This window comes from Poecile atricapillus, chromosome 1 (genome assembly GCF_030490865.1).
Source record: "Poecile atricapillus isolate bPoeAtr1 chromosome 1, bPoeAtr1.hap1, whole genome shotgun sequence".
Taxonomy (NCBI): Eukaryota; Metazoa; Chordata; class Aves; order Passeriformes; family Paridae; genus Poecile; species Poecile atricapillus.
Genome location: NC_081249.1, coordinates 130,766,117 through 130,793,875, shown reverse-complemented (window position 1 = coordinate 130,793,875; position 27,759 = coordinate 130,766,117). Strand labels below are relative to the sequence as shown.

Sequence of the window (27,759 nt, the reverse complement as noted above, 5' to 3'; positions counted from 1 at the left end):
TGCCTTGGTCTTTGTCACCCCCTCCCTACTGAATTGCCCCAAACCAGGCCAAGAGACACTTCCAAGGCAAAGTCCAAGACGCAAGTATTTGCTCTATTCAGTGCACCAGGTGCATAGGGGATATCTCCTAACACATGCAAATCTCAGTACACAGCAGGTTACAATATATGTAACGAATATGATACTTTATGCATAGTCATTGTTTCCCTTTGAAAAGATATGGTTATGCAAACTATTTCTTAAAAATCATTATCATCATTACCATACGTAAAGTGCAGGCACAGTGCACCCTGTTGGTCACACTGAGAAAGGCTCCATGTCTTCCTCCGTGGTCCCCTGATGAAGGCTGGGCGTCTTCCTCACTGTGCACTTTTCACCTTTCTCCTCTAGTCATGTGCAGTCTCCTGTTAGCTGTTTCAGTGATTTTCTCACTGGTTTAGGAAGCTCTGTCCTTCATTTTTGCAAGTTCTGTTCCCTATTTCTTGCCAAGTTTCATCTTGTGTCTTTACCTTGTGGCTAATATTTGCTGGGTCCTATATTGGTTACAATGTGTGATATTCTTACCTAAGTATGCCAAAGCATAGTGCTTTTGAAACCTTTCATGTAACTATGTCTAAAAAATTCTTTTTCATTTCTTTTTTCTCTTTCTGTTGGGGAGGATGAAACAGGGAAACCTTATGAATGTGATTGCTTGGCAGAAGATTCTGAAAATATGAAGGCTAGAATCAAAGTAGAAATGAAAGCCTGCTTTGAGTCATAAGATGCTGAGTACTGGTTACTATATAACCAAAGAACAATAGCCTAGCCAGCTAAAGGAGAGTCCCTGCTGATAAAACCACGTCCTTCTGCTGATAGAAAGTCCAAAGGTCAAGAACCAAGGGAAGAATTTGTAAAGCTTGTAGAGATTAAAATGCAACACTGTATGTTAATATGGGGATGCTCAGAGGCTGTATGCAAAATCTTTAGTGGGTGTATCTTATAGTGATTGGTTACTGAGAATTAGAATATTCACTATAGAAAAAGATACGTTGGATTGTGTTGACATATTTTATATATTAGTAAGGGTCTGTCTGCACAAACCAGTCTTTGAAATAAGTCGTGATATTAAAGGCTAAAGTCCTTGAAACCTTCATGCAGAAGAGAGAGTAAAGCAAAACAATATCCTTGTGTATAAGAGAAAGAATGTAAACCTGTGTGTATTAGCCAATAGTAACTTGCTTAGCCCGCAGACCCTGTAGAACCCTATAAAAGGTGTGCTAAAGATAGAAATAAACGGTATTCACATTTACTTCTGTGAAGAGTGGTGAATAGCTGGCAGTCTCTCAGTATGTAAATGTGTGTTTAAGGTGTCTTTGAGAAAAAAAATCCTGTGAGAAACAGGGCTCATTGTATAATATTTTTTTTTAAAGTTTAATAAAAGTAAAAAGAAACAATATCCAGTCTTGGGGTGCCTGGCAAACTGCCAAAAGTAGCCTGTTAACTTAAAACAATTTTCATGTATATTATTCATTACATTGGCTAAATACATATTAATGAGGGTTATACGTATTCAAACATTCCTGTGGGTTTACATATTCTGTGAATTCTTTTGCTTGGTTTTGACCTTTGACTTGTCTACATATCATCCTGTAGATTCAATCAATGTATTTAATTTCTTCTCAAGGCTCCATTCTGTTGTTTTGACACTTCCTGATAACTGGAGAGTAAGTAGTAAATTTTTCTCTTGGTGTTCTGGTTCTTGTCACTGTTATCATTCAGGTGAGATAGTCCATAAATACATTGAACCACTATAGCTATTTCACACCATTATCTGAGTTAGTTACACAAATTAAAGTATTTAACAGCACACAGTCTCTATTTTAATACTATGTGAAGGTCTAAGCTATAATATATTTATCACACTATTTATATAAGCTATAGGGTGTATACAAAATCTGACAGATTATACTATATCAAAAAGCAGTTAAAAGGGATTACAAATTGTACTATATCAGAATCTTTGTGATCAATAATAACTTGCAAAAGCCAATACATAAATATGAAAGACAATAACTATATTGCCATTTATAATGAATCCCAGTTTAATCAGGCTGAGGAGTATCAGGGAGTAAGAAAGTGAAATAGACTGGTGGAGTGTCATGGGGTTACTTTACCTTTAAGGAAGTTGAAGTTGCTGGGGACTGAAAGGAGTATCTTCTCCTGACCAATTATTGGCCATTACTGGGAATTGACAGCAATTTTAACCATTGAAAAGGGGGATCAACTTGTGAACCCTACCTTAAAGTGTAAAACCAGAGTCCTCTTGTGCTCTTTGTTTTCCTGGCTGTGAAGGGTGGCGGAGCTCCAGGCCTCCCGTTCCCTGCCCAGGCCATGCGGCCGGGTGGGGGCCGGGCTGGGCCTGCCGCGTCTCCCGGCCGGGAGATGCAGGCCTGCTTTCCCCAGGCTCTGGCCGGGCCGGGCAGGGCCGATCTCTGGCTCAGCTGCAGGCTTTGCTGTAACTAAATTCACTAGAAACTGCTGAGTGAAGAAGGAGAGAGGCTCTGGACCTTCAGCGGGCTGGGGCGGCGACTACACTCTCCAGAGCAGCCATGAGGAACTTTCCATCGCAGACGGCTCCAGCTCCTGCACCAGCCGAGGCTACAGAACTATCTACAAAAACCTGGGCAAGATTTTAACTCTTTCATTACCCAGATGAGACTTGCAGATTAATCTTTTTATCCAGAGAGAGAGAAAAGGAGAGTGATCAACATGAAAAGAGACTTTATAAACTACCAGTGACAAGAAAGAAAAGAAGCTTCAGGAAAGGTAGAGAATTAAGAAGATGCTTTAATTAAGATGAAATATTTTTCTGTTAAAACTATGGAGATGGACAATGAAGTCCTGAAAAGAACTCCTTTAATTCATGACAGAGTATGGGGAGGAATAGAGTGTTCAAAGTGTAAATTTGAGTAAAAAGTAGAGTGGTTGTGATATAGTGAAGTGCTGGAAACAGTAAAGCGAAAATTTGAAGCCTTGGGGGGGCAATGAGAAAAACTGTTTTCTGGTGAAGCTCACAAAAACAGTTGAAGAAGACTTTTGCTTTTGAATAACTCATCCTTAAAATGCCATCCCTAGACTCTTGGCCCATACACACCTCAGAGTGATGTGGAATGGGAGGAGTGAGCTCTGATAACAGCAGCTCTGAGCAGCTGATATCAGGGAAAAGGAAAACTATAACAAAAATAGTTTTCTTGTGAGAAACTCCATAAATTAACAGAAAGAAACTTCTGTTTCTCTACAAAGACTGTTGAAAAGATAGTAGAAGGAATTGGGACTGTTTAAACCATCAAAGTTCTAAAGTTTTTGTCTCTGTTGTCATGTGAACAAAGGAATGGTGGGTAGTAAAGGATAAAAAGAAGTTTTCTGGAAGTTTATTCTGGTGTTCTTATTATTGTAGTTTGTTAATAAACTTTCTTTATTCCTTTTAAGTTTTATGCCTGTTTTGCTCTTGTTCTAATCCATATCTCATGGCAAGAAATAAGCAATTTTTTTGTTAGTTACTGGTTTAAAACCACGACATGGAGTCACCCTCTTCAAAGCTCAGCAAGAGTTGTGTGAGCCCTGATCCTCTCGCCATCAGGCAGAAGGAGGGGACCTAAAACATGAGGGGAATGGAAAAGGTCCCTGCTCATGGAGGTAGGAGAATCCCCTCCCAGCCTCTCTTACCTTCCCAAGTACCCTTACACTGCAGGTATGAGGCTCTGAACATGAGGGTCAGGCAGATGATATTGGAGAAGAAGGTCTGTCTGGGGGTTTATCTGGAATAGGTCAGTCAGCCAGATGGATCACAATTTCAACTGTTAAGAAATAATAAAGGGTAGTTGTATTGGGCTACTCCCTTCTGAGGGGAACTGGGGGCCACGTATGCCATCTGACAGGGAATTCTGCTGCCTCCCTTGGGTGTGGGTAAGGGGTTTACCAGGAAACTCCCTGGAATGATTCAGCCCTCTGATTATTTCCCACTGCTTGTTGTCCAGGTTGGCAGTGACAAGGTTGATGAAAGAATGCAATCAAATCCTAGCAGAATCAAAAAGAATTTCAGAGCATTGGGGTGACTGGTTGAAGGAGTAAGAGCACAGGTGGTGTTTTCCTCAAGACTTTTAGTAGCAAGGAAGAATGCCAAAAGGAACGGGAGAATCTGCATGATCAATGTGTGGCTTAGAGACTGGTGCCATTGGTGGAATTTGGAGTTTTTTCGATCATGGAGTGATTTATATAGCATCAAACCTGATGGAGAGAGATGGGGTTCACCTGTTTAAAAGGAGAAAAAGGATGATGTTCTTGAGTTGGCAGGGCTGATTGAGAGGGATAGCTTTGAAGGGGAAAGGCAATAAAACCAGCATGGGAGAGATGTGCCCTGCGGGGACAAGAAAGTATTGGGGTTAAAATTGACAGCCCACCCCAATGATTTTGTAGTGAGCCACACTGGAATGCACTTGCAGTCTTATGGGGACAAGCTGGGGACTCCTAAGGTAATAAAAGATGACATGGAAAACACCAGAAAATTACATCAAAGGAAGAAGAGGGGTGTTCCTTTGGGAAGGTGAAGTGGCCGGCAGGCAATCTGAGGTGCCTTTATATCAACGCATACAGCATGGGCAACAAACAGGAGGACCTGGAAACCACTGTGCTGCTAGAAAATTATGACCTTGTTGCATTACTGAAACTTGGTGGATTGAATCCCATGACTGGAGTATCACTACTGATAGCTACAGCCTGTTCAGAAGATATAGGGGAAGAAGGAGATGGAGACATTGCCCTCTACATCAAGAAATTGATTCAATGTGAGCTGTCCTTGAAGAACAGCCACGAGCAAGTCAAAAGCCTGTAGGTAAGAATCTGATCAATGCAGCAAAGGATCCATGTAGTTGGTATCTACTACAGGCTGCCTGATGAAGGGAATCCTATTAACAAAGGCTTCTTTCTAAAGCTACAGGAAACATTGTGCTCACAGGCTTTCGTCCTGCTGGAGGCTTTCAACCAGTGTCCAGTGGAGATCCTTTCTTGACAGATGACTGAAACAGAGTTTCGTGACCTTTTCAGTTAAGGTGTGTCATATGCAAACCAATGTCACTTTTGGAATCACTAGAAATTCATGCCAGCTGTAGATATGACAAGATCACAAGTCTCTTGCTCCAAATTTTGAAAGACAGCAGACTGTCTTCAGCAAGATTTAGGATCAGAGGCAAAAAGCCCCATCTCTTTTCTGATTAATTTTGTGGCCACGATTCCATTTCTTTTGACCCTTAAAATGAAGTCTTAAGCTGTAGTTTGTCATCATTTGGCCAGCTCATGAGGTTTTCTTCTTTTTAAAACTGTATTTTCTCAAGGCAGAGAAACCTACCAGTCTGCAACTATCTACCTTTGAGTAGAGGAGCATATTCAAAGTGCTCAAAGTCAGGATGAAAGATTATTCATACCAGCAAGGAAAAGGTGGGTATTGAAGGAGACTGCTGAAGGAGAGGTAAAATCTTAAATGCTAAAACTGAAGACAGAATACCACTAAGTGAAATAAAGGATTTGTCTATTTGCATTTAAATTGATACAAAGCAACAAAAGGTAAATTATTATAACTAGTTTAAATCTAGTAAAAAATGTGCTGCTGTGTGCATTAAGACAAAGCTGGAAGTTTACAAGTTACAACTGCTTTAAAATACTTCTTTCTAAGGATAGCATAGCATTGCATCAGGCAATTTGCTTTTCCTACTCTTCTTGAATGATGTGCATCTCAACAAGATATGGCATATGAATTCTTAAATTAGACCAATAATGACATACACACAAACAAGGAAAACATTCTCTCTTCCTTCTCCTCCCTTTCTTTCTGCTTTCTTGTCATACAGTATGCGACTAAGGAGAAACTGAAAGAATCCATGAGTGACAGAGCTTACTCCAATCAATATGCTCCTTCCTGATGGAGTGATCAAAGGCCAACGGCAGTGGACAAAATAGGGCTTTACCCCTTAAAGTAGTCTCTATTTTATCCTGTTGAGATCAGCACAAATATAAGGAATGAAACTGACTTCCTATGGCTGCCATCCAAGTTAAGAAACTATAACTCAGTACCACTTGCAATTTGTAATGATCCTCTCTATTTCTATCCCTTAAACTCCAATTCTGTCAGCTCTTCAGTGTTCAAAAGTGGACTAGTTAATATAGCAGTGAGGAGAAAAAAGAACAAAATAAAATATTTTATTGTGTAAGTAGATTTGAAAGGAAATTACTAAAAGGTAAGTATACATGGACCCCCGCGCACAGCTCTCCTTTTACAGTTGCACTTAAGGACTGTACTTCAAATATGGTTACACAGATATTTTCCCCCCACACACTGACTGCCCTTTAATCTTAAAACTTAATCTGCCACCAAATTACATTAAATTAAACAGACTGACAGAATACTTGAGAGTGACTGTTTACAAAGAAAGTAATTTATAGTATACAATTACTGATAAGGTAGAACAAGAGTTCAAAAACTGGACTGAATTAAAAAGCATTTCTTCAGACATCTATTTCTGATTATTGCTGTAAGGTACTAATTGGTGTGTTCTAGACTAATTTACAGACATTCATAAAACAGTGAAAAATGCATGCTTTAGAAACCTGGGACATTTCATGCCTTTATGCTAACATAACATGAGGATGGAAATGACTGGCATTTTTCAATGCAGATTAGTAGCATTTAGAGTTTGTTTTCTTGTGTACTAACTGATTTTTCATATTTTTTCTCATTTTTTTCATGTGATTTTTTATCTTCAGGTTTAGTCCATGGAGGGCTGTGCAGCTTCTGTAGAGGTGAAAACATCATCAGTGTAAACATGGTGTATACAATACACATAAACAAAAATAAAAAAGTATGTTAAAAATCCATGTCAATAGTGCACATAGAGCTGTATTTTTATTAAACTGATGTGCCAATCATAAACTATTGCAGCAGAATATGGTATTTGCCAACTGTGCCTAGAAAGGGGTCCTGATCTCTATCAAAGGAAGCATATTTAACAACTTTCACAGTGCAAAACCATACAAGCCTGATTCTGCACACAGCTTCATATAATTGCATATGATATATATATAACAAATATACATATATATATATATATATATATATAATTATTTTGGAAATCTTTCCATGCTCCTGCTTCCAGGGCTATAGACATCACACTATCAAATTAAGTGATTTGACTACTAAGTCACTTGTCTACTAGTTCTTTAAATATTCAGTAGTTTGCAAATTGTTACCAGCCAGAAAACATTTTGAATAGATGAATTGCAATCAGATGCAGTCATAGTCTGAAATAAATAGTCTTCTCTTTTGAGACAGAACTTGGTGAAGAATTTGTAAGTATACTTCAAGTAATTGCATTTCACAAGACCTTTCAGTAAAACCCCAACAATTACTCTGAAAGGGAATACCTGAAAGTTTGTCTCTGTTTCTGGTGCTTTCAAACGAGATGTTGAATCATTATGATTCCCCAAACATGTCTTGGCAACCTGTCAATACAAATATCAGAGATAACGACATCATATTTTTTCCTAAAATATTCAGTTTTCTAAACAAAAAAAACCAAACAAACAAACAAAAAAAAATTCACTGGGTCTTCTTTTAAGCCTAGCTGATGAAATGGAACAAAGTTTTTATAGCTAAGCTTATCTCAGACTCCCATGATCCCTGTAATAGTCATCAACAATATAGTTTTGTGGTGGCAAGCTTAACAACTTAATACTTATCCAGTTTTTTTCTTCATGTTTAAATCTCATCAACAACAGTGAAGTTTACTCCTACAAGTGGTCCTAGGGAACAGAAAAGTCATTACAAGTGTCTTTTATGGGTAAGGAAATATTAACAAACAGTTGAAAATCAGCCTTACAGTTAGAACTTCCCTATTACTATTGTCTTGTCTAAACTCTAGATCTCTTAGGTATAATAATCCCTGAATGGGAATATAAAGTCACTGAAAGGGGAAGTCAGATGACTCTCAAAGTGCAAAATCTTGTTACATTAGTTACTGTCATTTTATTCAAGGAATAATGATATATTCTTTGTCAATATGCTTTTTAATATCTGGGAAAACAAAGTTGCACAGCATAAATAAAATTACAAAGTATATTTTTAACCAAGGATATCTCCAGATATGAAATCAGATATTTACACAACACTGAAAATTCTACTGTACTTAAATCAAAGTCCCTTCTGGACCAGGATTAGTGATACCACAGGAAAAGGAGCTGAAACATGAAATACAGTAAAATAGTCATAATATTTGGTCATTAATCTGAGTCCACATTGAAATTTATCTAATTGTTTTCCTATTCAAACTGATACATTTAAATAGAGTGAAAATGACAGGGCTTTTAAAAAGTTTTAAGTCATCAAAGATGCTTTTCAATGTAAAAGTGGAGGGGTTTAGCAATATTTAAGCTACTGAAGTTGAGCCTATGAGAAGATGCAAATAGATTTCATGTGGGGAACTCTTTTTCATATTTTCCCACTCTAGACAATGGAAAATAAAAGTTGCATTAATATAGGGAATAATCAAGGCAATATTGATTAAAATAAAGTCTATTCATAAAGCACCTACTCCTTTCATGACAACAAATCAAACAAAATATCAAACAAATGTGTGGTTTGTCTTAGATGAAGACTAGAGAGTCAGATGACAGAACAGCAATTTTTAGTAGACTTTTAGTACTTCAAAACCTTGTAAGTGTAGTCCTGCCAAAACTTCCATTTAAATTATTTACTATTAATCTAGATTTTAAAAAAATATTTCAAGATGAATCATGTTCAGAAAAAATGAGGGTTTGGGTGACTTCTAGATGTGAAGCTTGAGGACAAAAGATACTATAGGTCAAACAATGAACAGTATTCCAAACTGTATCATGAAGAGGACATAAATAATGTGAATTAAATATAAGATAATTTGTATATCCAGAATTTGCTCTGACTGTACATACTGGAATGTGAAATCAGGTAACATATTTCACCAGCATAATTTATAGGAGATAGGAAGCAAAAACTATTAATTGACATTAATAAAGCTATAGATCAGCTGCTTAAGACATATGTAAAGGAAGTAAAAAAATAACCAGATCTGCCTTAGAGAAAATAAAAGCAAATTATAAAGCCAATGCTTTATGAGTGAGTAGTTTTGCATACTCTTTTCATAGACCAGACAAAAAAGGCTATCTTAATAGGAAAAGACCAATAAAGACTTAAGTCTGGAGTATTTCATATTTGTTCACTCAAGAGTTCTCTTCTTTTTAGTAGCACACGATATGGATCACTGTTAGAGAGAGATAGTAGGGACTTTTTCTAAAGAATGTCTTTATGTTGTTAAAGTATAACATTCATTATGGATTCCTTGTCACTGTGAAATATTGTATATAATTTCCAAATAAATTACAGATTGAACAACAGCAATGACTTTCAATATGCCATCAGTCAACAACTGTTCAATAGCCAGGATTGTAACCAGCTCCTATTGATGAGGTGTACACACACACACACATACACATACACATATATATGTGTGTGTATATGTATACATACGTATATATTTATGTGTGTGTGTGTATATATATAGATAGATAGATAGATACATATACACACACACACACACATATACAGTGGTTGTGGCTTTTTATCAGTTTGGTTCCTAAACTGAGTCAGACGAGTATTAACATAACCTACTGTATCTGTAAACTGGGTTTAACAGAAACCAAACTGAATCCCATCCACATATGATCACAGACATATGTATTAACACATGCATACACACACACACACATACACACACACACACACACCTCTATGTGTGTATTTATATGCTTATATGTATATACATATATATACATATATAAATGCATAAATATACAAATACACACAGTACATCTATCTTTGTGTCCCTCAGCTAAAGACCAGTGGAGAAATTTAAACCAAATATACTAGAATACCTTTTACAACCTTAGCTGACAGACAAAGAAAGTAAAATATTAAACTTTTGTTATAGTTGCTAGTTCCCTCTAAGCCAAGTAGTGAATTGTTTTGTACGTTTGTCTATGTGACTTTCTTTCTGTCAGATTCCCTCCTGTGAGAGGAACACTCATTACAAAAGATTCATTACAAGAATGACAGCTTGACATGGTAGAAATTATCAAAAAGCAAAAATAATTGCTTTTGGAAAGTAAAGGTGTTGAAATGTTGTCAGGGTGGCTTTTTATTTCATGTAAATGAGGTTTTAGAAGTACATACTGGAAGAGATACTTGGATCATGCCAAACTTTGAATCAAGGTTTCAATATCTGAGGGTCATGTCTGGGAGGAACTCTTTGTTCCCCCACAAGAGCAGGCATTCCAGTACCTTGCACTGTGATTACTTAACAGTAAATAATGCCCCTCAACATATGCTTGAACAAAGAGACACACAACTGGGCAAAAAGCAGCTTTCTCAATTTCTATCAGAGAAAGATAAATTGCTTTTCTTCCAAAGAGTGAAAATTTTTTTGAAAGATTATTACTGAAATGTTAATAAAATGCTAACAAAAGAATAAAAGCATCTTTCAAGAAACTATTTAGAATGTAAAAAATCCCACCTAATCTCAAGTCAGTCCTGTTAGCTAAATACAACTCAATTGAATCCTCTTGTACCATCATAACAAGGCAGGTTGTAATTTAAAATATTGTCAGGAATACTTCAAGGATGTTCTAGTTTTCATACCAAGTGTAACATAACATTTCACAATATGGATTATTTCCCCCACTATTGGGAAGAAAGTTTTAAAAGTTCTGCTTGCACATAATCTCGATTAGTCACAGGTAAATTTTAAATCTGTGCTGGCTTCAAGCAAGGGCAGGGAAGAGGCACTACCTTTCTCTCACCATCTGCAGACTTTGAACAAAACACAGTTATCTCTGGAAGCAATGCAGATGTAATGAGTTTGGAATAAATATGAAATGATTTTTTGCTTGTCCCTCTCCTTAGTGCTTCCAGAGAAGTTTAAGCAGGCTCTTAGGCTACATACTAAATTTTTTTTAGGAAGAAAAATCTCCAACACCAACAGCTAATGTATAGCCAGGTGATGACCCTTTGTACATCAGCTAATATCTTTTCAGAAATAGAGAAAGACAGTATGTGAATGTGAGGTCAAGACAGTAATAATGTTGCTATTTTCTTGTTTGTGCCTGAAGTAACAGGTAGATAAGAAGTGCAGATCAAAAGGGAGAAAATACAGCATAGGTGGGCAAGACCAAATACCACCAAAAGGAGGGCAAGACCTTATATAAAGTAAGAAGACAATTCAAAACACCATGCCTTGATCTAGCTGAAAAATACTGGATGACTAAAATACCACAACAATTTTAAAAGTTTAAGTTATTGTTAGCATGGCAAAATGCTGACTTCTCATGAACTTTGCATACAAGATTATTAAAATATACTCTTTTGCATTTGTGAAATCCAACAATATTCTCAAATTCTAACTTAATTGCAGAAGTTTACTTCCTGCCATTTGCATTTAGAACAAAACGGGTCTTTTCTTCCTAACTATTTTCTGTGTTTTCTTCTGCATCCCTTTCTAATGAGCATGAGGTTGGCAGTTTCAGAGGGAGCAGGGATGGCAGAAGTCCTGATCTCATGGAGAAGCACAGTTCCTAACATTTTGGAGGCTCAGTTAGTTCATTGGTCAAAAAGTTCACCAAGTTGGAAGGGGCATTTTGAATATTTCATTGCTTTCCTCATCCCAAGATAAGCTTAATATTTCTCAAAGCTTTAACTGAAACGGTCCCATTTATAGGTTCATCAGAGATGAAGAGTGATTCTGCTAGAGATATTTTCTTAATAAAGACTTCTTGATCAGTTATACTTTATCCTTATTTCATCTGCATGTGTCCACACAAGCAATCCACTTTAATGTCAATTCAGGAAGCAAACCTACAACACTTGCCATCATAGCCAGTCTTTGTCCACGTACACAGTAAAGGATTAGTCCTTGTAGTTTTATGACTCAAAGCAATGAAATAAGACAAAAAATGATAGATTTCTCTGATGCTTTGAGCCCTGCCTCCTCTCTTTCCTACCCTTTCCTTAATTCATTTTAATAAAAACTTACAATAATTTTATAAATTGCATTTAATGACTAGTGACAGATCTCAAAATTTCACCCATGAACAAATCAGTTTCACAGAATAATCTCTGTATTTCCTCTGTGTATTCACCATTAAGTTTTCTAAGTGGTATGTCTGGAATATCTGCCCTATAATTTGCAAAAATTGTCGTATTTGTAAAACAAACATAATAAATTACATATACAGTATTTTTATCATAAACATCAAGAGAGATCTAACATTTGAAGACTCAACATTAAAAGCTCTAAAACAGAGCACTGAGAATTCTAAGTATGAAAGCAAAACCTTTCCCAAAGAGAGATTGCAGGAAAAAAAACTTTTAATCAAGTGTATTTGATAGGTGGATAGACCATTTCACTGTTTTCACTGTGCTCTTTCCAAATTGCATAGTTTCTTAACATCTCCTTAAAATTTAGTTTGCCCAATTTTTAGTTTGCCCAAAATTTAGTTTACAATTTTTATGGCTAAGCACAACACAATTTTTATTATTATTTTCTTCTATATGGCAGAGAAACAGAACAAATTTAGTGATGTTGAACACTTGTTACTTGGTCTACATAAAATTTAAGAAACATATTAATAATCTGTTTGTAAAATAAAATTTTCATAAAAATGCATTTTCCTTTAAACAATACATTTTGCAAAATAAAAAAAATCAAGAGCAGTAAGTGAGAAATTTAACATGACAAAAAAATTGAGATGGGGGCTATGCCTTGAAATGCTGTGTTGCGTTCTTCACTATAGCATGCAGTCCAATTAACAAAGTATGTGTGTGAAATTCTGGTTATAAAATCTGCATCTTGATCAGTAATACACACAAAATTTGAGAAGGTATGGTATTCAATTCTAGTAAATAACACTGCAAAGTTGGAGAGCTTCACAGCTGGATGGATAAATGACAAAGGTGGATAAACTAAGTGTGAATCTTTAAAAAATTTTCAACGAGCTAGTTAGAACTCATGTCCATTGGCTATGGACTTGAAACTTTATCTGAGAACAGCTGAGCAATGTAACTAGAAGGGTTTTCTACTGCATCAACTCAGCAAGTAAGAACTGGCTTTATGGTCAAAAAATTCATAACAATTTAAGGTCAAATAATCAAATCACAAGTGAACATGAAATCAAGTTTAAGTAAGTGGCATTTATAACTGCTTTTGCAAATAGAAAATATTTCTGCTGCTCCTACAGAGAATCATACATATTTAGTTAACCAGACATTAGAGTTCTAGTGTTCCTTTGCATCGCTACTCTTTTTGGCTTCAGAGGGCACAAAAAGCAGATACAGAAGTTGTTTATAGCATGTGCTGGGAGAGAAAGTACTGAGTTAATAAAAAATAAACCACATATAGAAGAAAAAGATGGTGTGGTTAGGTCAACTGACAAACTGATTATCTTAGTTGTCATTGACCAAGTTAGGTTCGCAGTTTATTCAAAGATGTGTTTATCAGATTTGCTCATGAATTTGTTACAGATCTGTATTGGAAGCTGCTTTAACCTTCACTGTTTAGAAGAAAGATACAGAGCAAGAAGTATGTGAAATGTGCATATACTTTTTCAGAAGACACCTCTGCAGTTTTTCATAGCCTTCTGTTTTAGATCACAGTGTACTAAGAGGATGGTTAAACTCAGATGATATAACTTCTTATGACCTTCCTAGTCCTCATTTGCAGAATCAAATTTACTTTAAGGATTTTATTAGTCTGAAATTTTGTTATAAAAATAGTTACTTTGTTTCTCTTATTACTTCTTTGGTAAACAATTGTAGAGTGCAATGTGATCAAAGCTCTGATGCTGTGATTGCTTAGAAATGTGTACAATTTTGGCTCCAGTGCACAATGTCCTTTGTCATTGAATGATTAATGAACATGTAATAGTTTTTTACTTCAGGAAATTAAGGCAGTAAATAAAAGCACTATCACTTCTATTTATCAAAGAAGATTCTACAAGGACAAAACAAAATATCTAACATGACAACAGAGAAAAAAAGAATTATTTTATAAATTCTTTGATGTTTTAGCAATATCAAATAAGTAGTTTTAAATGCTATGTTACATGCATAAGTGTCGCACTATTTGGAACGGTGAGAAGCACAACACGAACTCTCTTGTGAGTTGAACAGGAGAGAGAGGTTTATTACCTCAGATCTTCTTTTATAGACAGATACGTGAAAGTGCAGAAAGGTAAAACTCTTATTGGTTAGTGAACTAACATATTACCATCATTGGTCAGTGGGGTACACCACCCCTCGACCTTCTCTTGCAAGAAAACAAGGAACAGACAAACAGCACCTGCAAGGCTGTCTTCTATCTCTGAGGATTGTTTTAATTCCTCCTTATGAATTCCCAGGCCACTTTCACAGGTGAGACTGAGAAAGTTATGTGGCCTGCTTTTCTACGGTCACTGTGCTCCCTGCTTTTGCTCATATTTAGCATCCATACATAAGAATTATTTGACATGTAAAGGGAATAAAGTAAATTCTGGTATAAAAGCCAAAATCCCAAAAGCTTTTGGGAAGATACAAAAAGGAAGGGATACAGGAGAGAGTTCTGCCCAAATATTTTCAGGAGCCAGACACAGGAAAACATCTCTGGATAAGGGTAAGAAAAACCAGGATTGACAATATGTGTCTAATAAAGTACAAATACTCTAAAAAATGGAAACTTTTACAAGAATATTGAAGTTAGCATTTTTTGGTTTTTGATGAATTTCAGATAATCTATCACAGGATATCCTACCTATTTCTGGCTGTTACTAGTTCTGTGTCAAATTTCCTTACAGATAAATATCAGCAGTGTCTAATTTCCAGATTTGCTAGTCTGTATTCCATTTGTCAATAAATTTTCATTTGTATTTGTTCTAATGTAAACTACACTAATTATTGTGAACAGGCATAAAACCCATAAATAAAAAATTGCAGAAAGATCACAAATTTAAGACAGAGATGCTCAGCCATACAAACTTAAAAATACCAGCAACTAACCAGTTTGCTTTATTTTTTGCCTTAATATCTGTAAGAGTACATGTTCTTCTCTAGTTAGTCTTCACTACCCTAGTTCTTCCAAAATATAAATCACATTTTATTTATCAGAGACACAATAAAAAAATAGTTGTAAAGTTCTGAGAAAGGGTTGCTGAAATATTAGGTTTCTAAGCAACTGAGTTTTAAGTACATCTTCACTAATTTTTGTTTAAAAATGCTGCATTACAGCCAGTCATATGTCCTTAACCATCCAACCTTAATTTTCCTTCATTGGGAGTTCAGCAGCTGTAGCAACTTCAGAAAAAAATTACACACAGCCAAGTAATGATGAAAATACAATAAAAACTCTTCCCTAGTGTTGAATTTTCTCCAAGTGATAGTGTTCACAGGTACAAATTGCAGCTTTGTATTACTGAAGTAATATGATCCTTTGGGAAAATAAATTCCTTCCAGTTCTTTCAGAACTTAAGGTGGTATCTCTAATACCAATATATGAAGATTAATTGTGGAAAGGGACATTTTTAGTTCAGTTCTCAAAGCTAATAATTTGAATTCTTCCTTGTATCTCTCTTTCTATGTTAATGTGAGATGATGATGATGAGGAGGATGATGATGATGATGATGATTAAAAGATGGCTAGCCCAATGTCATCACCTGCACTATTTTTATGTCCACATTAGCTGATGTTGAGATGGACAGTGTGTCTGTCTGCTGTCTGACTAAACAGCTAAAAATACTAGTTGCTAGAACCACAAAAATAACCACCAGCTAATCTAAATAACTAAAACCTTGATTTTATGGAAAAGTAAATCTTATAGGTGTCTTTCATCACAGTACTTGATACAGAAATTAAATACTCATTTGATTTTTGAAACATGTTAATAGTTATTTTCTTTTTCTTTCTCTTTTAATGTATTCAGTTCTATAAAAAGGAGCTGTTTAAACTTCCTTACACAACTATTTAGCCTAAATTACTTCAATCTCTACTGGAAATATTCTACATTTCTTCAAATTTTCCATAACTTTTCCAAGGAATAACTAAGTCAAAGTATAACTCTAGTCATAATCTAAACAGAGTTCACTCCATCTTCATAATTTTACATGTTTTTCTTTTCTTCCTTCAATTTTTATTAGCAAAATAAGTTTTCTTTACCTATAGACATTAAGAAACGTTCAACAGAAAAGTATGCACACTTATGGATATGCAATTTCTCCTTGTTCTGGGGAATATGTGGAAGAGGGGAGGTAACTTATAACTGAATAAACTTGTAACATATTTGTAATAAATGGATAGTGTATAATTTTTAAAAATATTTTATTGTATACTGAATTATCTAAAATTTTTTTCTAGTTTTCTTCACACTGCCATGATCACTAATAGCAAGCTACCCAGTTATGTCCACAGGATTTTGTTTTATCTCAAGATATCACAATATATTCAATATATATATTTCACTTGCAAATTAGTCAAAGTAGCACTATACTTTTTGAACTAGTGAGCAGAAAATCCTCAACAGTCAGAGCAGACTCTCTCAACAAAATTTGTCTTGCTCATTTTTTCTGGGTTTTTTTCTGTTCTATTTGTATCTTTATAATTACAGCCATGATACATGCATTTGAGATTTCTGTTAAGAGCTCTTAACATGTTGTCTGACTGAGTGTATTGTCCCAGTAAAAGCACCAGATTTAGCTTTCTATCAGAGCTATAATAAGAAAAACACAGCTTGCAGCTTTTCTAGACTGGCAGTGAATGGTATCACATCCTTTCAACTATTATGCTGTCATGTCATACATCCCCCTAAAGGTTTTGCTTTATTAAATGAAGCATCTGTGATGGTTGTGCCTGATTATTAGAAATAAATATAAAGATATGTAAAGATATGTAAACAAATATCTTTATGTTTACATATGTATAAGATATGTAAATATAAAGATATGTAAAGATACGTAAGTGGTAACATGTACCACTGCTCTTCCTGCAACAGCTCTACCAGTTCTATTAAGCAGTTTGTAAAAGAAGCCCAGATGTTATATATGCACAGATTCAGAGCAAAGAGCCTTTGCTCCACAGCACAATACATGACATAACTGGCTCATAAAATATGTCTACCATCTTGAATAGCAAAAGTCCCATTGACAGTTGCCTAAAGCATTCATGTTTTCTTACAGCCTAGATTAGGCCCTGTTTTTCAGGTAAGCTAATCTTACATCTTGAGAATCACACTCCTGGGTGCTTTGATTTTCTTCTTTTTTCAAGACCACATGAAAATTCTCTTTCTCTGCTGAGACATTTTGCCATACCTGAAAAATAAAAATAATAATTAAAAACATTAATATAATTGAGATAAAATATCAAATAATTCACGTGAAATTTCAGGATAACAATGAAAAACCAAGAGGTCATATACTGCAAACTGTTAACTACTTTCTATACTGCATTTTCAGCAAATTTTATACAGGGAATGTCTCAATATACATTCTTGTTAGAGCACTCCCTTATAAATGATTACTTCCATATACATAATCAAGATATTCTATCTAAATGCCAAAGAAGATGAACGAAAGCATTTTCAGAACTCATATCCCTGTGACTTTTGTGGATTCTGGGAGGCTTTGAGTTGACATGTTTATGAACTGCTTGAGCTTACTTCACCTGTCCACATCCTCTCTCTCTCAGCTGGGGCCTCCCAAGCTGCAAGCTGGATGTTCCTTTTCATGCCTTTCTCTTCTTACCCATAAAAAGGAGTTCTGTATGGGGAAGGCACTCTGCTATCATGTTAAAAGCAGTGAATTTCCTTTCACTGAATTGTTGCTTGTTTTAAGCATAATTTTCTATATTTCCTGAAACTTTTAAGATTCAAAAGGACAAAAAAGGAAGAACATGCACTGAAACTATCCTGAAAGCATCAAATTGTCTTGCAAGACTTTGAAACTCTTCAGGGGGGTGGTGGCAGGAAACATAGCAAAATAATTTTCCTGCAAAGGAAAGTTAAAACTTCTGACATCAGTTTTGAAACCTTTCTCATGTCAGTTACATTGCATTGAATTACTAAGTAATACAAAGTTTCCAGAAATTATGGAGAACAGGAGAAACCAAACCAAGCAAGTCACTATGTACATTTTCACTTGAACTGTGAAATAGTTCAATTCATAGTTGAAATAAAATAGTTCAAATAGTCTCTGGTTAACAGCTCTCCAATGAGGATTTGTTAGTTTTATAGAGCAACTGACTACAGGAGGAAGTAATGTAGAGATGAACAATTTAAAAAGATCAATATAAAGAATTGTTTTGTTAAAAAATAAATGCCATTTAATACCTGTATTGAGAGACCTGTCTGTTTGGACTGAAAGAAATTACAATTCTTCAAACCTAAATTTTGTCCCATCAAATAAAAGAAGCATATGTTCAATAAATGATAAAACTTATGTTCACTTGATTTCTTGACTATCTGACAGAGTGAAATCCCATGAGATGCCAGCAAAACCAGACAGCTTTAAGCTTTACTAACTGTGAAGAATAAATGTCTGTGCACAGTGCTTCTTATTTATCAAGAATTTGATTCTTGCTTAAGATTTCACCTTAGCAAATGATACACAATTTCTCAGCATGTTATTTCTACAGAAAAAGGGGAAGTATGAGATTTTAGGTGAATTGTCATCAAGAGAGTACCTTCCAAGTGTAACATTTTCAGATGTTTACAACATTTCCTATTTCTAGGAAAGTATAAAACAGGAAAATTTCGAATTGTCTCCTGTTTTATCTTCAAGAGTGAAGTCCATTATTACATATTAGAACTCTTCTTCTTTTCTCTCTCCCCAAACAAAAGACAAGATTTAATGAGGTTTTTCAATTTCTATATGATTGCCTTAGCCAGTAGGATCAGACTCTAACAAAATTTTAAAATCACTTACCAGAGCCACACTGCTCAGACACCAGCTAAACCTTGGAGCAGTGAATAGGGCTGCTTCATTTCCCCTGTTTTCTAACTGATGGACATTGCATCCCTTCGTCTATTACACAACCATCATCGCCAATTACTTTTCATTCTGTTACCCTAAGGTGACACTGATCTCCACGTCTTAAGTTCAAGTTTAAAACACCACCACACTTCTCACAAAGGCCAAAGGAGGAATACAGAACAGAGGGCAAAACCGTGGCTGGGTCCCCGTCGTGGTTTGACACTGGCCAAATGCCAGGCACCCACAAAAGTCATTCACTTACCCTCTCCTGCTATAGCTGGGCAGAGGAAAGGGAAAAAAATTAACAAAAGGCCATGGCTTGAGATAAGGACTGGGAGAAGTACACTCTAAGGGCAAAATATATTCACATTTAAAGGTATAAAGGAAATTTACTATTAAGAGAGTCAGAGGAGGATAATGAAAAGTAAAATAAGTCTTTAAAACACCTTTTTTCCCCCCAGCCCCCCCACTCCTTCCCAAAGGCAGTGCAGAGACACAAGGCATGGGGATTCTGGTCACTTCATCATTTGAGATCTTCTGTTTGCCCAGGGTGAGTCATTTCTCTAAAGGTGTCCCTTTCCACAAGCAAACAGTCTTCCCAAAACTGTTGTGGCATGGGTCACATATCCATGGAGTGACATCTTCTAAGGATAGACTGCTCCAGTTTGGAAGCAAGGGCCCTCTATCTCTGGAAGCAGGGGTGCTCTTTCTTTATTCAGGTTTCCTGCTGCCTTCTCTAGCATCTACCCACTCCAGCGTGATCACTTTTCCCATGGGCTGCAAGTGGATCTCTCCATTCCCTGTTGACTTCATACATTTCAGGAGGCCAGTTTGTTTCACCATAGTCCTCACTATGGCTTGCAGAGGAATTTTGGCTCTGATGCTTGCAGCACCACCTCCCCTTCTTTTCCACTGACTTTGGAGCAGCCATGTTGTTTTCCCTCACACATTCTCACTTCCTCCTCTTCTCTGACTAGAAGAAAAACTGATGCTTGTAGGTACCATTGCCAAGAAGTTCCACTAATGCAAATGTTCCTGCAGGATCCCACAGCACCGATAGGTTGATTTCATCTAGGTTTCACATTGGGGAGTTACTCACTGTGTTTTCACCGTCTGCCATGCAGCCCTGCCATTGCTGCACAGGCAGTGGTGGCAGCCATGATGCTAGCACTATTAATGCCTCTCCTCATGGAGGGAACCAGGAAGCCTCATCCAAGCTGGTCTTGAACACTTCCAGGGATGAGGTATTCACAACTTATTTGGGCAATGTATAACTACAATCCTTCTGAGAGCTTTTGTAATGAACTGGAACTACTGGAAAACTCTAAAAAAGGCAGCAAAGGCTGCATAAAGCAGTGATAATCAGAAATAGTGAGTGGCATGTTGCTGTGGCTAGAGTTTGCTTTAGAGAAGCTAAGCTTCTCATTTTCCTCCTTCAGGTGTTTCTGCTACTGTTTCTACAGCTGGAGTTGTGTTGGAGTCTAGGATACAGACAGAGTGTGTGCCCTTGTTTCTGGTACTTAGTTTTGGGATCCAGAAAAACACTGAATTTCATATAACATGAAATTAATGAGCATGTTTTCCTGGTGATACATGAGAACAAATGCTAAAGTTAGATGGAAAAAGCTAAAAGTGTGTGTAGATTAGAAAGTTTTCTTAAATCACGGGGTGAAAAAGTAGTTTAGAGAACAAAAGACAAGATGGAGGATTTAGGGTGTTGTCTCTTGTCCCTTCTTCTTTCTTCTTCATGTTCTTCTCCTAGAGGTTTTTGGGTAGTAGTAAGTGATTGGATAAAGAATGCTGCAGTGCAGTACACAGGTGTTGGGTCATTGGGTCACAAAGAAAAATAATTTAGTTGTCATTTGTTAATTGGGTAAATGGACATATAAAAGACCTTGAAGAGGATCTTTGTTAGCCATTTTACACCTTTCTATCATAGTGCACATAGCTCCTTGTAATGCTGATAAGAAAAGAATAAACAACCAAGACCAAACAAGAGAAAACTGCCTCTCTCTCATCAATCTTCAGTTCAAAGGGAAAAAGAACCTAAACAGGAAGTCCGTAATGAGACAGAGTTGGACTGCTCAGGATGATAAGGTGAGCTAAATTGCGGACAGCTGGGGTTATTGTTTGTGCTTTGTATCAGGAACATAAATTTATGAAGGGAAAAACCAAAACTGTAAAGCTCTTGGTTCCGTTATAGTAATTATTTGAAGTGTACTAAAACTGAAAAAAATTAATTCCTACTAGAATGTTATCACATCTTTCCAAATTTAAACAGTCCTGCTGCCTAAATAAACAGCACATTAGTACTTGTACATAAAGTTAGCCAAGATGAATGCCATTGTCTGTAACTTCTGGCAATTCTGTTCTGGAAGGCAAGTGTATTTTCTTTGACAAATTACAAATCCTCAAGGTCTATATTTGTATTCCCATAAATACAAATTGTTTTTAAAGCCATTCTACAAAATACATGTAATGACATAGTAGTCCTAGGACCCTTTTCATTAAGTGATTAGTGAAGTATAAGCAGGTAGTTGTCATTAAAAAATCTAAATTGAACGAGGAAAATGAAATAAAATGTAGGACTATAATTAGAAGACCTTAAATTTTAGTATCTCTACCTCTCAAATCTTTCCATTGTTTTTGATTCTGTCCTTAATGATTCCTCTGGTAAATATGAAAAATGAAAGGTAATCTAAACTCAAATTTCATTAAGATAGTGACAATATTAATTATAAAGAGCTGGCAGGGTTTACAAGGGAAAAGAGGCAGCCATTGGACATGCTGTTTACTAACATGTTCATTTCAACACTTTTTCTTTAATCACATTCTTCCTAGCAACTTTGGCCTAAGTTTTTTTGAATTGACCGTTCATGTGTCCTTTTACTTCATCATTTTGGGCTGTTGCTTGGATTACATAGCAGTGTGTAATTTGCCAGTGCTGCACTGAATTCAGTTATGATACATTGGCTCGACAGGGAAAGACATTTCCATGCAGGCTGTTAAAAATAACTGCATCATTCCATGTGTTTGGAAAGAGCTTGACTCACATATTGAAATAATAAATAGTAATGGGGTGGACAAGCAAAGTCAGATGTAGAGAATATTTTAGCAGAACAAGGGCATGATATTTTAGTAAAAGCCTGTCTGCACAACCCAGCTTTCAATCCAGGCAATAATTCTAAGGGCACTGTCCTTGAAACTCTCCTGGAACAGCAAGAATAAAGACAAACAATGGCATTATGTACATGGAAAAGAATGTCAAACAATAGGTATTAACCAATAGTAGCTTGTTAAGCCCCGTGAACCCTGTCGAACCCTATAAAAGTGTGCTAAAGACAGAAAGAAAGGACGTTCGCTATACCTCTATGAAGACTCAGTGAATAGTCTGAGCAGTTTTCCATTAGTCAGGTGGCACTAGGAATAGTCAGTAATGATGATACAATATCAGATGTTAAATTATTCTATAAAGAAATTTACTGTCCTGTAAAATTTATCTGTTCAGCTTTTTAGTATGTAAAAACCAGAATATGCTTAAGGTTAATAGAGAATAAGGAATGGTTAGAATTCTGTCTAACTGACTGGATTTCAGAGTTACTTAGTGTCCTGGTTTAGGGCAAATCCGGCAGAAAATCTCCGAATGGAGTCCCTCCAGAAAACAAATTACAGCAGCCCCTTCCCCAATTGGTTTGGCAAATCCAGAAAAGTCCTTTTCATGGGGTGTAGCTCAGCTTGCTCAGTCTCTGATCAGTCCCTCTGGTGCTGGAAAGTTCCGAGGCCCATGCCCCAGTGGGCCACAGGCGTGAGCTCCCTGGGTTTGTCTGGGTTTTCAGTCCAGAGCAGGTTTGAACAGATCCAAGAAAAAATGAAAAAAAAACAGTCTGGGGAACTTCTCTGCCTCAGCTAGCTAAAAACGAACTAAAAGCAAAGGAGAGTTCTGTCCCGCTGTCTGTCCGTGCTGCAGACACCACAGTCCAGAGATGTATGCGAGCAAGTGAGTGCAGTTTCTGCAAACAAACTGCGTGTTTCTTCTTCCCCCACTTCACTCAGAGCCAGCCTCAAAGGTGCAGAACTTAATATCCAGCATAAACAGAACAGATGACTGGGGATACAAGCATCATAATGTCACCCCAGAACCCTTAGTCTCTTTTCAATTTTTTTTTTCCCCCCTAATGAATGTCGGTGTAAGACCAGGCAAAATCGGGACTTCAGTTACACTGATCTGAACATGCGAAATAGGAAAGGTCAGAGTTACATGTTTATAGCTCCTTTTTTGCTGAAGTTCTGCTACTAAGGTAATGGATGAAAGCATTATCTAGGAGTTTTTATACAGGTGGTAAACTGGTAGAATAAAACTTTAAAGGTGTATACAACAAGATTTGTATAGAAAATCTTTGTGGCAAGTATTATGCTAGGTGACACAAGATGTCCACAGGGGTTTCTTCTGTCCTTAATATGTATGATGATATAAATTCACAGCATAAAGCAACTATCAGTGATGCCAAAATATTACTCCAACATGTTATTAGAGACTGGGGGTAGAAAACAAGCCTTTTTTATAGTGGCTTAGTTGCTCATGAACACTTATGTCTAATGCCAGAATGCAGTTAGCTCACTTCATATGGATCATTTCACTTCAGATTTTGTCTAATAGCCATTTACTTGGCCATAACTCAAGATGTCTTTTTTAAACCTATCTGTAGCTAAAACAAAAAGAAAAGGAAATAGAATTAATTAGGTTTAAATACATATGGTTTTGTTGATTACTCGTGCATATAATAAATATTGTCAGAGAAAAAGTTTTTTTTTAATTTTTATAAGTCAATTACTTAGATTAGATTATATCCAAATCTATAATTTCACATTCCCTTATTAAGTTTTAAAAGCTACATTTTTACATTATTTTTTCTTATGCAGCGGGTAAGTTCAAATATTGAGCATTTTGTAGATGCAAAGCTACAAAATTTAATTAATTAATTAAATTTAGCTAGATTGCTAGAGATATGGTTATATCCTTTTGCAAATATATATATATATAAACTACATGTATAAATATAGCTTCTGCTTCATTTTTCCACCACTTCTAAAATCTTAAAAAAAACAGCCTTCATCCTTTACTGTAGGGAAAGGAACTTTCTTTTCTATAATTATTAAGATACTTAGCATCTTCAGTTGTGTGGGGGAGGTTGATGTTATAATACTAAGAAACTGAAATCACCAAATAACCACATTCCTTCAACAACACTCTTGATTTTCTGTAGTCATCACAAAGGAAAAAGCAATTATCTATGGGCTAATGAACACTGCATAACATTACTTACACTCAGAGCAGCAATAATACAGACCATCAGAATACGCTTTATAGGCAATTACAATCTTCTCAAATGAACGAAACAGCTATTCAAGTTACAGTCACAGACACGAACATCTGTATTTTCAGGAAGACAAAGCCAAAGATGCTCAACCCTGGATGAAGTACAGACCCTAGGAAGACCAACTTGGTGAAGCTGGAACCCTTCTGAATCATGACCTGAATTCCATAAATGGGGTCACTTTTCCCTTAAGGTGTTGATTTTTCTTCCCCAATTCTGCTTTAAAAGAGGCTTTCTTATTGATTTAAGTATGGTAAAGGAAACTTTTTTAAAAAAACCCTCTACTTGCCTGTTTATTTAAGTCCCTTTTTAACCACTTGCTCTTATAAAAGATTACCTGACAATATAATAACATGACAACAGCTCAACCAACAGAGATATGGACTACTGTCTTTCAAAATATATGAGAAAAATAGGATTTAATAAAAGAGACAAATTCAGTTTTATTGTCATTGCTGACATGCACATATTTTTTAACAGAACATGTAACAAACACATCATCTGGGAAAGTCAAAAGAGGAAAAGTATATTATTATTTTTCTGCTAAATGCAACTTCATCTAAAATTAGAAATAATGTACATTTTACCAATCATCACTGACTGTCACCAGGCAAAAAAAAAAAGAAACATTAAAAAAACCCAACTTGATGTGAGTAAGTGAGGAAAGATATGTCTAAAATAATAACACCTGAAAAGCAATTAAGGGGTCTTCTCTTTCTCTGTTTCTGAAAGAGAAAAAGACAAATAAGCTTGTCCAGAAATCAGATGAGTATCACAGTAAGCTTGAGGCTTCTATAGTTTGAGGTCGTGGCTTTAGACCAAAGCAAAATTAGGGAAGCTGGATGCATGCTGTAGATGCTAATCCAAAGATCCATGTGTGACCATTCACCATACCTAACAATCTGGATTTTTATATTATTTAAAATGTTCCTTAAAAAAATTATATTTTGTATATACATATACATTTTCAACCACTGTCAAGCAGTAATCCACAGTATTTTGAGACATATTATATACTAGATTACGGGAGACTTGATTGAAACATCTGACAGGTAAAGATTGTAATTAAAAAAGGATATCTGGAGTGAGGCTATGGAGTAATTTTCATTTACAGGCAAACAGATCTGCAGTTTACAGCCACAATAAGGTGTAGCACTAAAAAATTAACAGTTACCTTTTAATCCGTTAGCACATTGCTACTTTCAGAGTTGAACCCTGGGGTAATGGGCCACTCCAGCTATTTACACTCTGCAAAGAGGAGTGAACTCAAATAGTTAATGAAATGATATTAAAGATTATGGCATTAAAACTTGAAAGAAAAGGATATTGCTTGTTTTGGGGTTTTTTGTGGGGGGTGTTACAGACTAAATAAAATATACCAGGTGCTTTTTTCCAATTTTCCTTGATTGTATTCAGTTGGGAAAAAATTCTCTAAACCTAATTTACTATCAATATAATGTACTAATGTACATTCTGCAGAGTAAGTAATAAACCCCAAGAGCTGTAGCTTTCAATCTCATGGTCTCTGGTGTTAAACATGTTTCCGGCATGTAATAAAAATTTATTAAAAATTAGGAACAGAAGAAAAAGGTCTGTAGAAAAAGTTCTGTGGAATCTTTATGAAGCAACAGCAAAAAGATAATCTAATGTAAATTCCAGAAATAAAAGATACAAGCAAGAGTTGCCATAACCTTGTGAACCACCATTAATATTAATACAGGATTATAGCTGCTGTCTAGATGATCGTAATGAGAATAAAACTCTATTAGCCCAAAGGTAGCTGTCAAAAGCAGAATAGGAGAGACTTATATGAATAAATAAGTCATGGTAGTCATGCTTCTGTAATTAAATTACCTTCTAACTATTTAAAAGCAAAATTTTTGCTCCATTAGGCTTACGGACACTCAGAGTACCTGAGATTTCTGCAGTAAGTATCTTAGGAGACATGTATTCCTTTGTCTTTAAAATTAAATCCTAAAACAATGGATAGTGTAATTTTTCAATGCCATTTTATTCTTCTAATGTTTATGCATTAAGAAAGGGTTATATGATTACATGTTATTACTGCATTGTACAAAATGTGTCTGAGTCTACATTTAGTAATTGCCTTTTTCTCTTTTTAATTGGTTTTCTAATCCCAGTTGAACACAATGATCTGCAGGCCCCTGAAACTGAAGGTTTTGGTGATATCATTAACTGTGGCAGAAGCAAAGTTGGAGGCAACAAAAGTTGATAAATTCTGAGGTACCAGCAGCTGACTCCTAAGACTTTGATGGAGCACAAATCTATACACTGCCCTCAATGCTTCTGCTGTTTGCTTATAGCTGACCATAGATGGAAACATAGGAAAACTGAGGTTGGAAAAGACCTCTAAGGTAAGTCCAACCATTACCTAATACTGCCAGATCCACTACTATACCAAGTCCCCAAGCACTATAACTATATGTTTTATATATTATGTATCTAACATAAAGCCACATAGATAATATTTTGTGCCTTTCAGGTTTTTCTTCTGATCAAGTTATGACATTACATGTTATTTTTTCCCCCAATTGTGAGCATGAAACTATTTCCAAATAATAACCCCAATTACAGAATCACAGAATCACATAATTAACTAGGTTGGAAAAAACCTTTGAGATTATCAAATCCAACTTATCACCTAACACCACCTTATCAACTAAACCATGCCCCTGAGTGCTGTGTCAGGTTTTTTTTTAAACACCTCCAGGGATGGTGACTCCACCACCTCCCTGGACAGATGATTCTGGTGCCCAATCACTCTTCAAGTGAATTTTTTCCTAATGTTCAGCGTAAACTTCTACTGGTGCAGCTTAAGACTGCATTCTCTTGTTCTGTCAGTGGTTCGCTGAGACCAACCCTCATGTGACAACTCCCTTCAGGTAGTTGTAGAGAGTTGGAAAGAGTGATAAGGTCTCCCCCGAGCCTCCTTTTTTCCCAGGCTAAACAAGCCCAGCTCCCTCAGCCATTCTTCATAGGACTTGTGTTCCAAGCTCTTCACCAGCCTTGTTGCCCTCCTCTAAGACATGTTTGGACATGTCAACGTCTTTCCTAAACTGAGGGGCCCAGAACTGGACACAGTACTTAAGGTACTTGGACACCAGTGCAAAGTACAGGGGAAGAATGACTTCCCTTGGTCCGGCTGGCCACACTATTCGTGATACAGTCCAGGATGCCATTGGCCTTCCTGGCCACCTGGGCACACTGCTGGCTTATGTTCAGTTCACTGTTGACCAGTACAGTAGTAATTTTTCACAGGTT

General features: G+C 36.1%; 1 protein-coding gene across 2 annotated transcripts in view; it reads right to left on the bottom strand.

Annotated features, from left to right (window-relative positions):
• Positions 1-1,383: 1,383 nt before the first annotated feature.
• LUZP2 (leucine zipper protein 2) overlaps positions 1,384-27,759 on the bottom strand; it is a 195,547-nt gene continuing 169,171 nt past the window's right edge. For both annotated transcript variants that reach the window (XM_058843627.1, XM_058843636.1), the window contains 3 exons: positions 17,351-17,443; positions 7,453-7,530; positions 1,384-6,823 (listed from right to left, as the gene is read on the bottom strand). In XM_058843627.1, the coding sequence (XP_058699610.1) occupies positions 6,719-6,823; positions 7,453-7,530; positions 17,351-17,443 (276 nt within the window). In that variant the 3' untranslated portion in view covers positions 1,384-6,718. The remainder of the gene's footprint in view (positions 6,824-7,452; positions 7,531-17,350; positions 17,444-27,759) is intronic.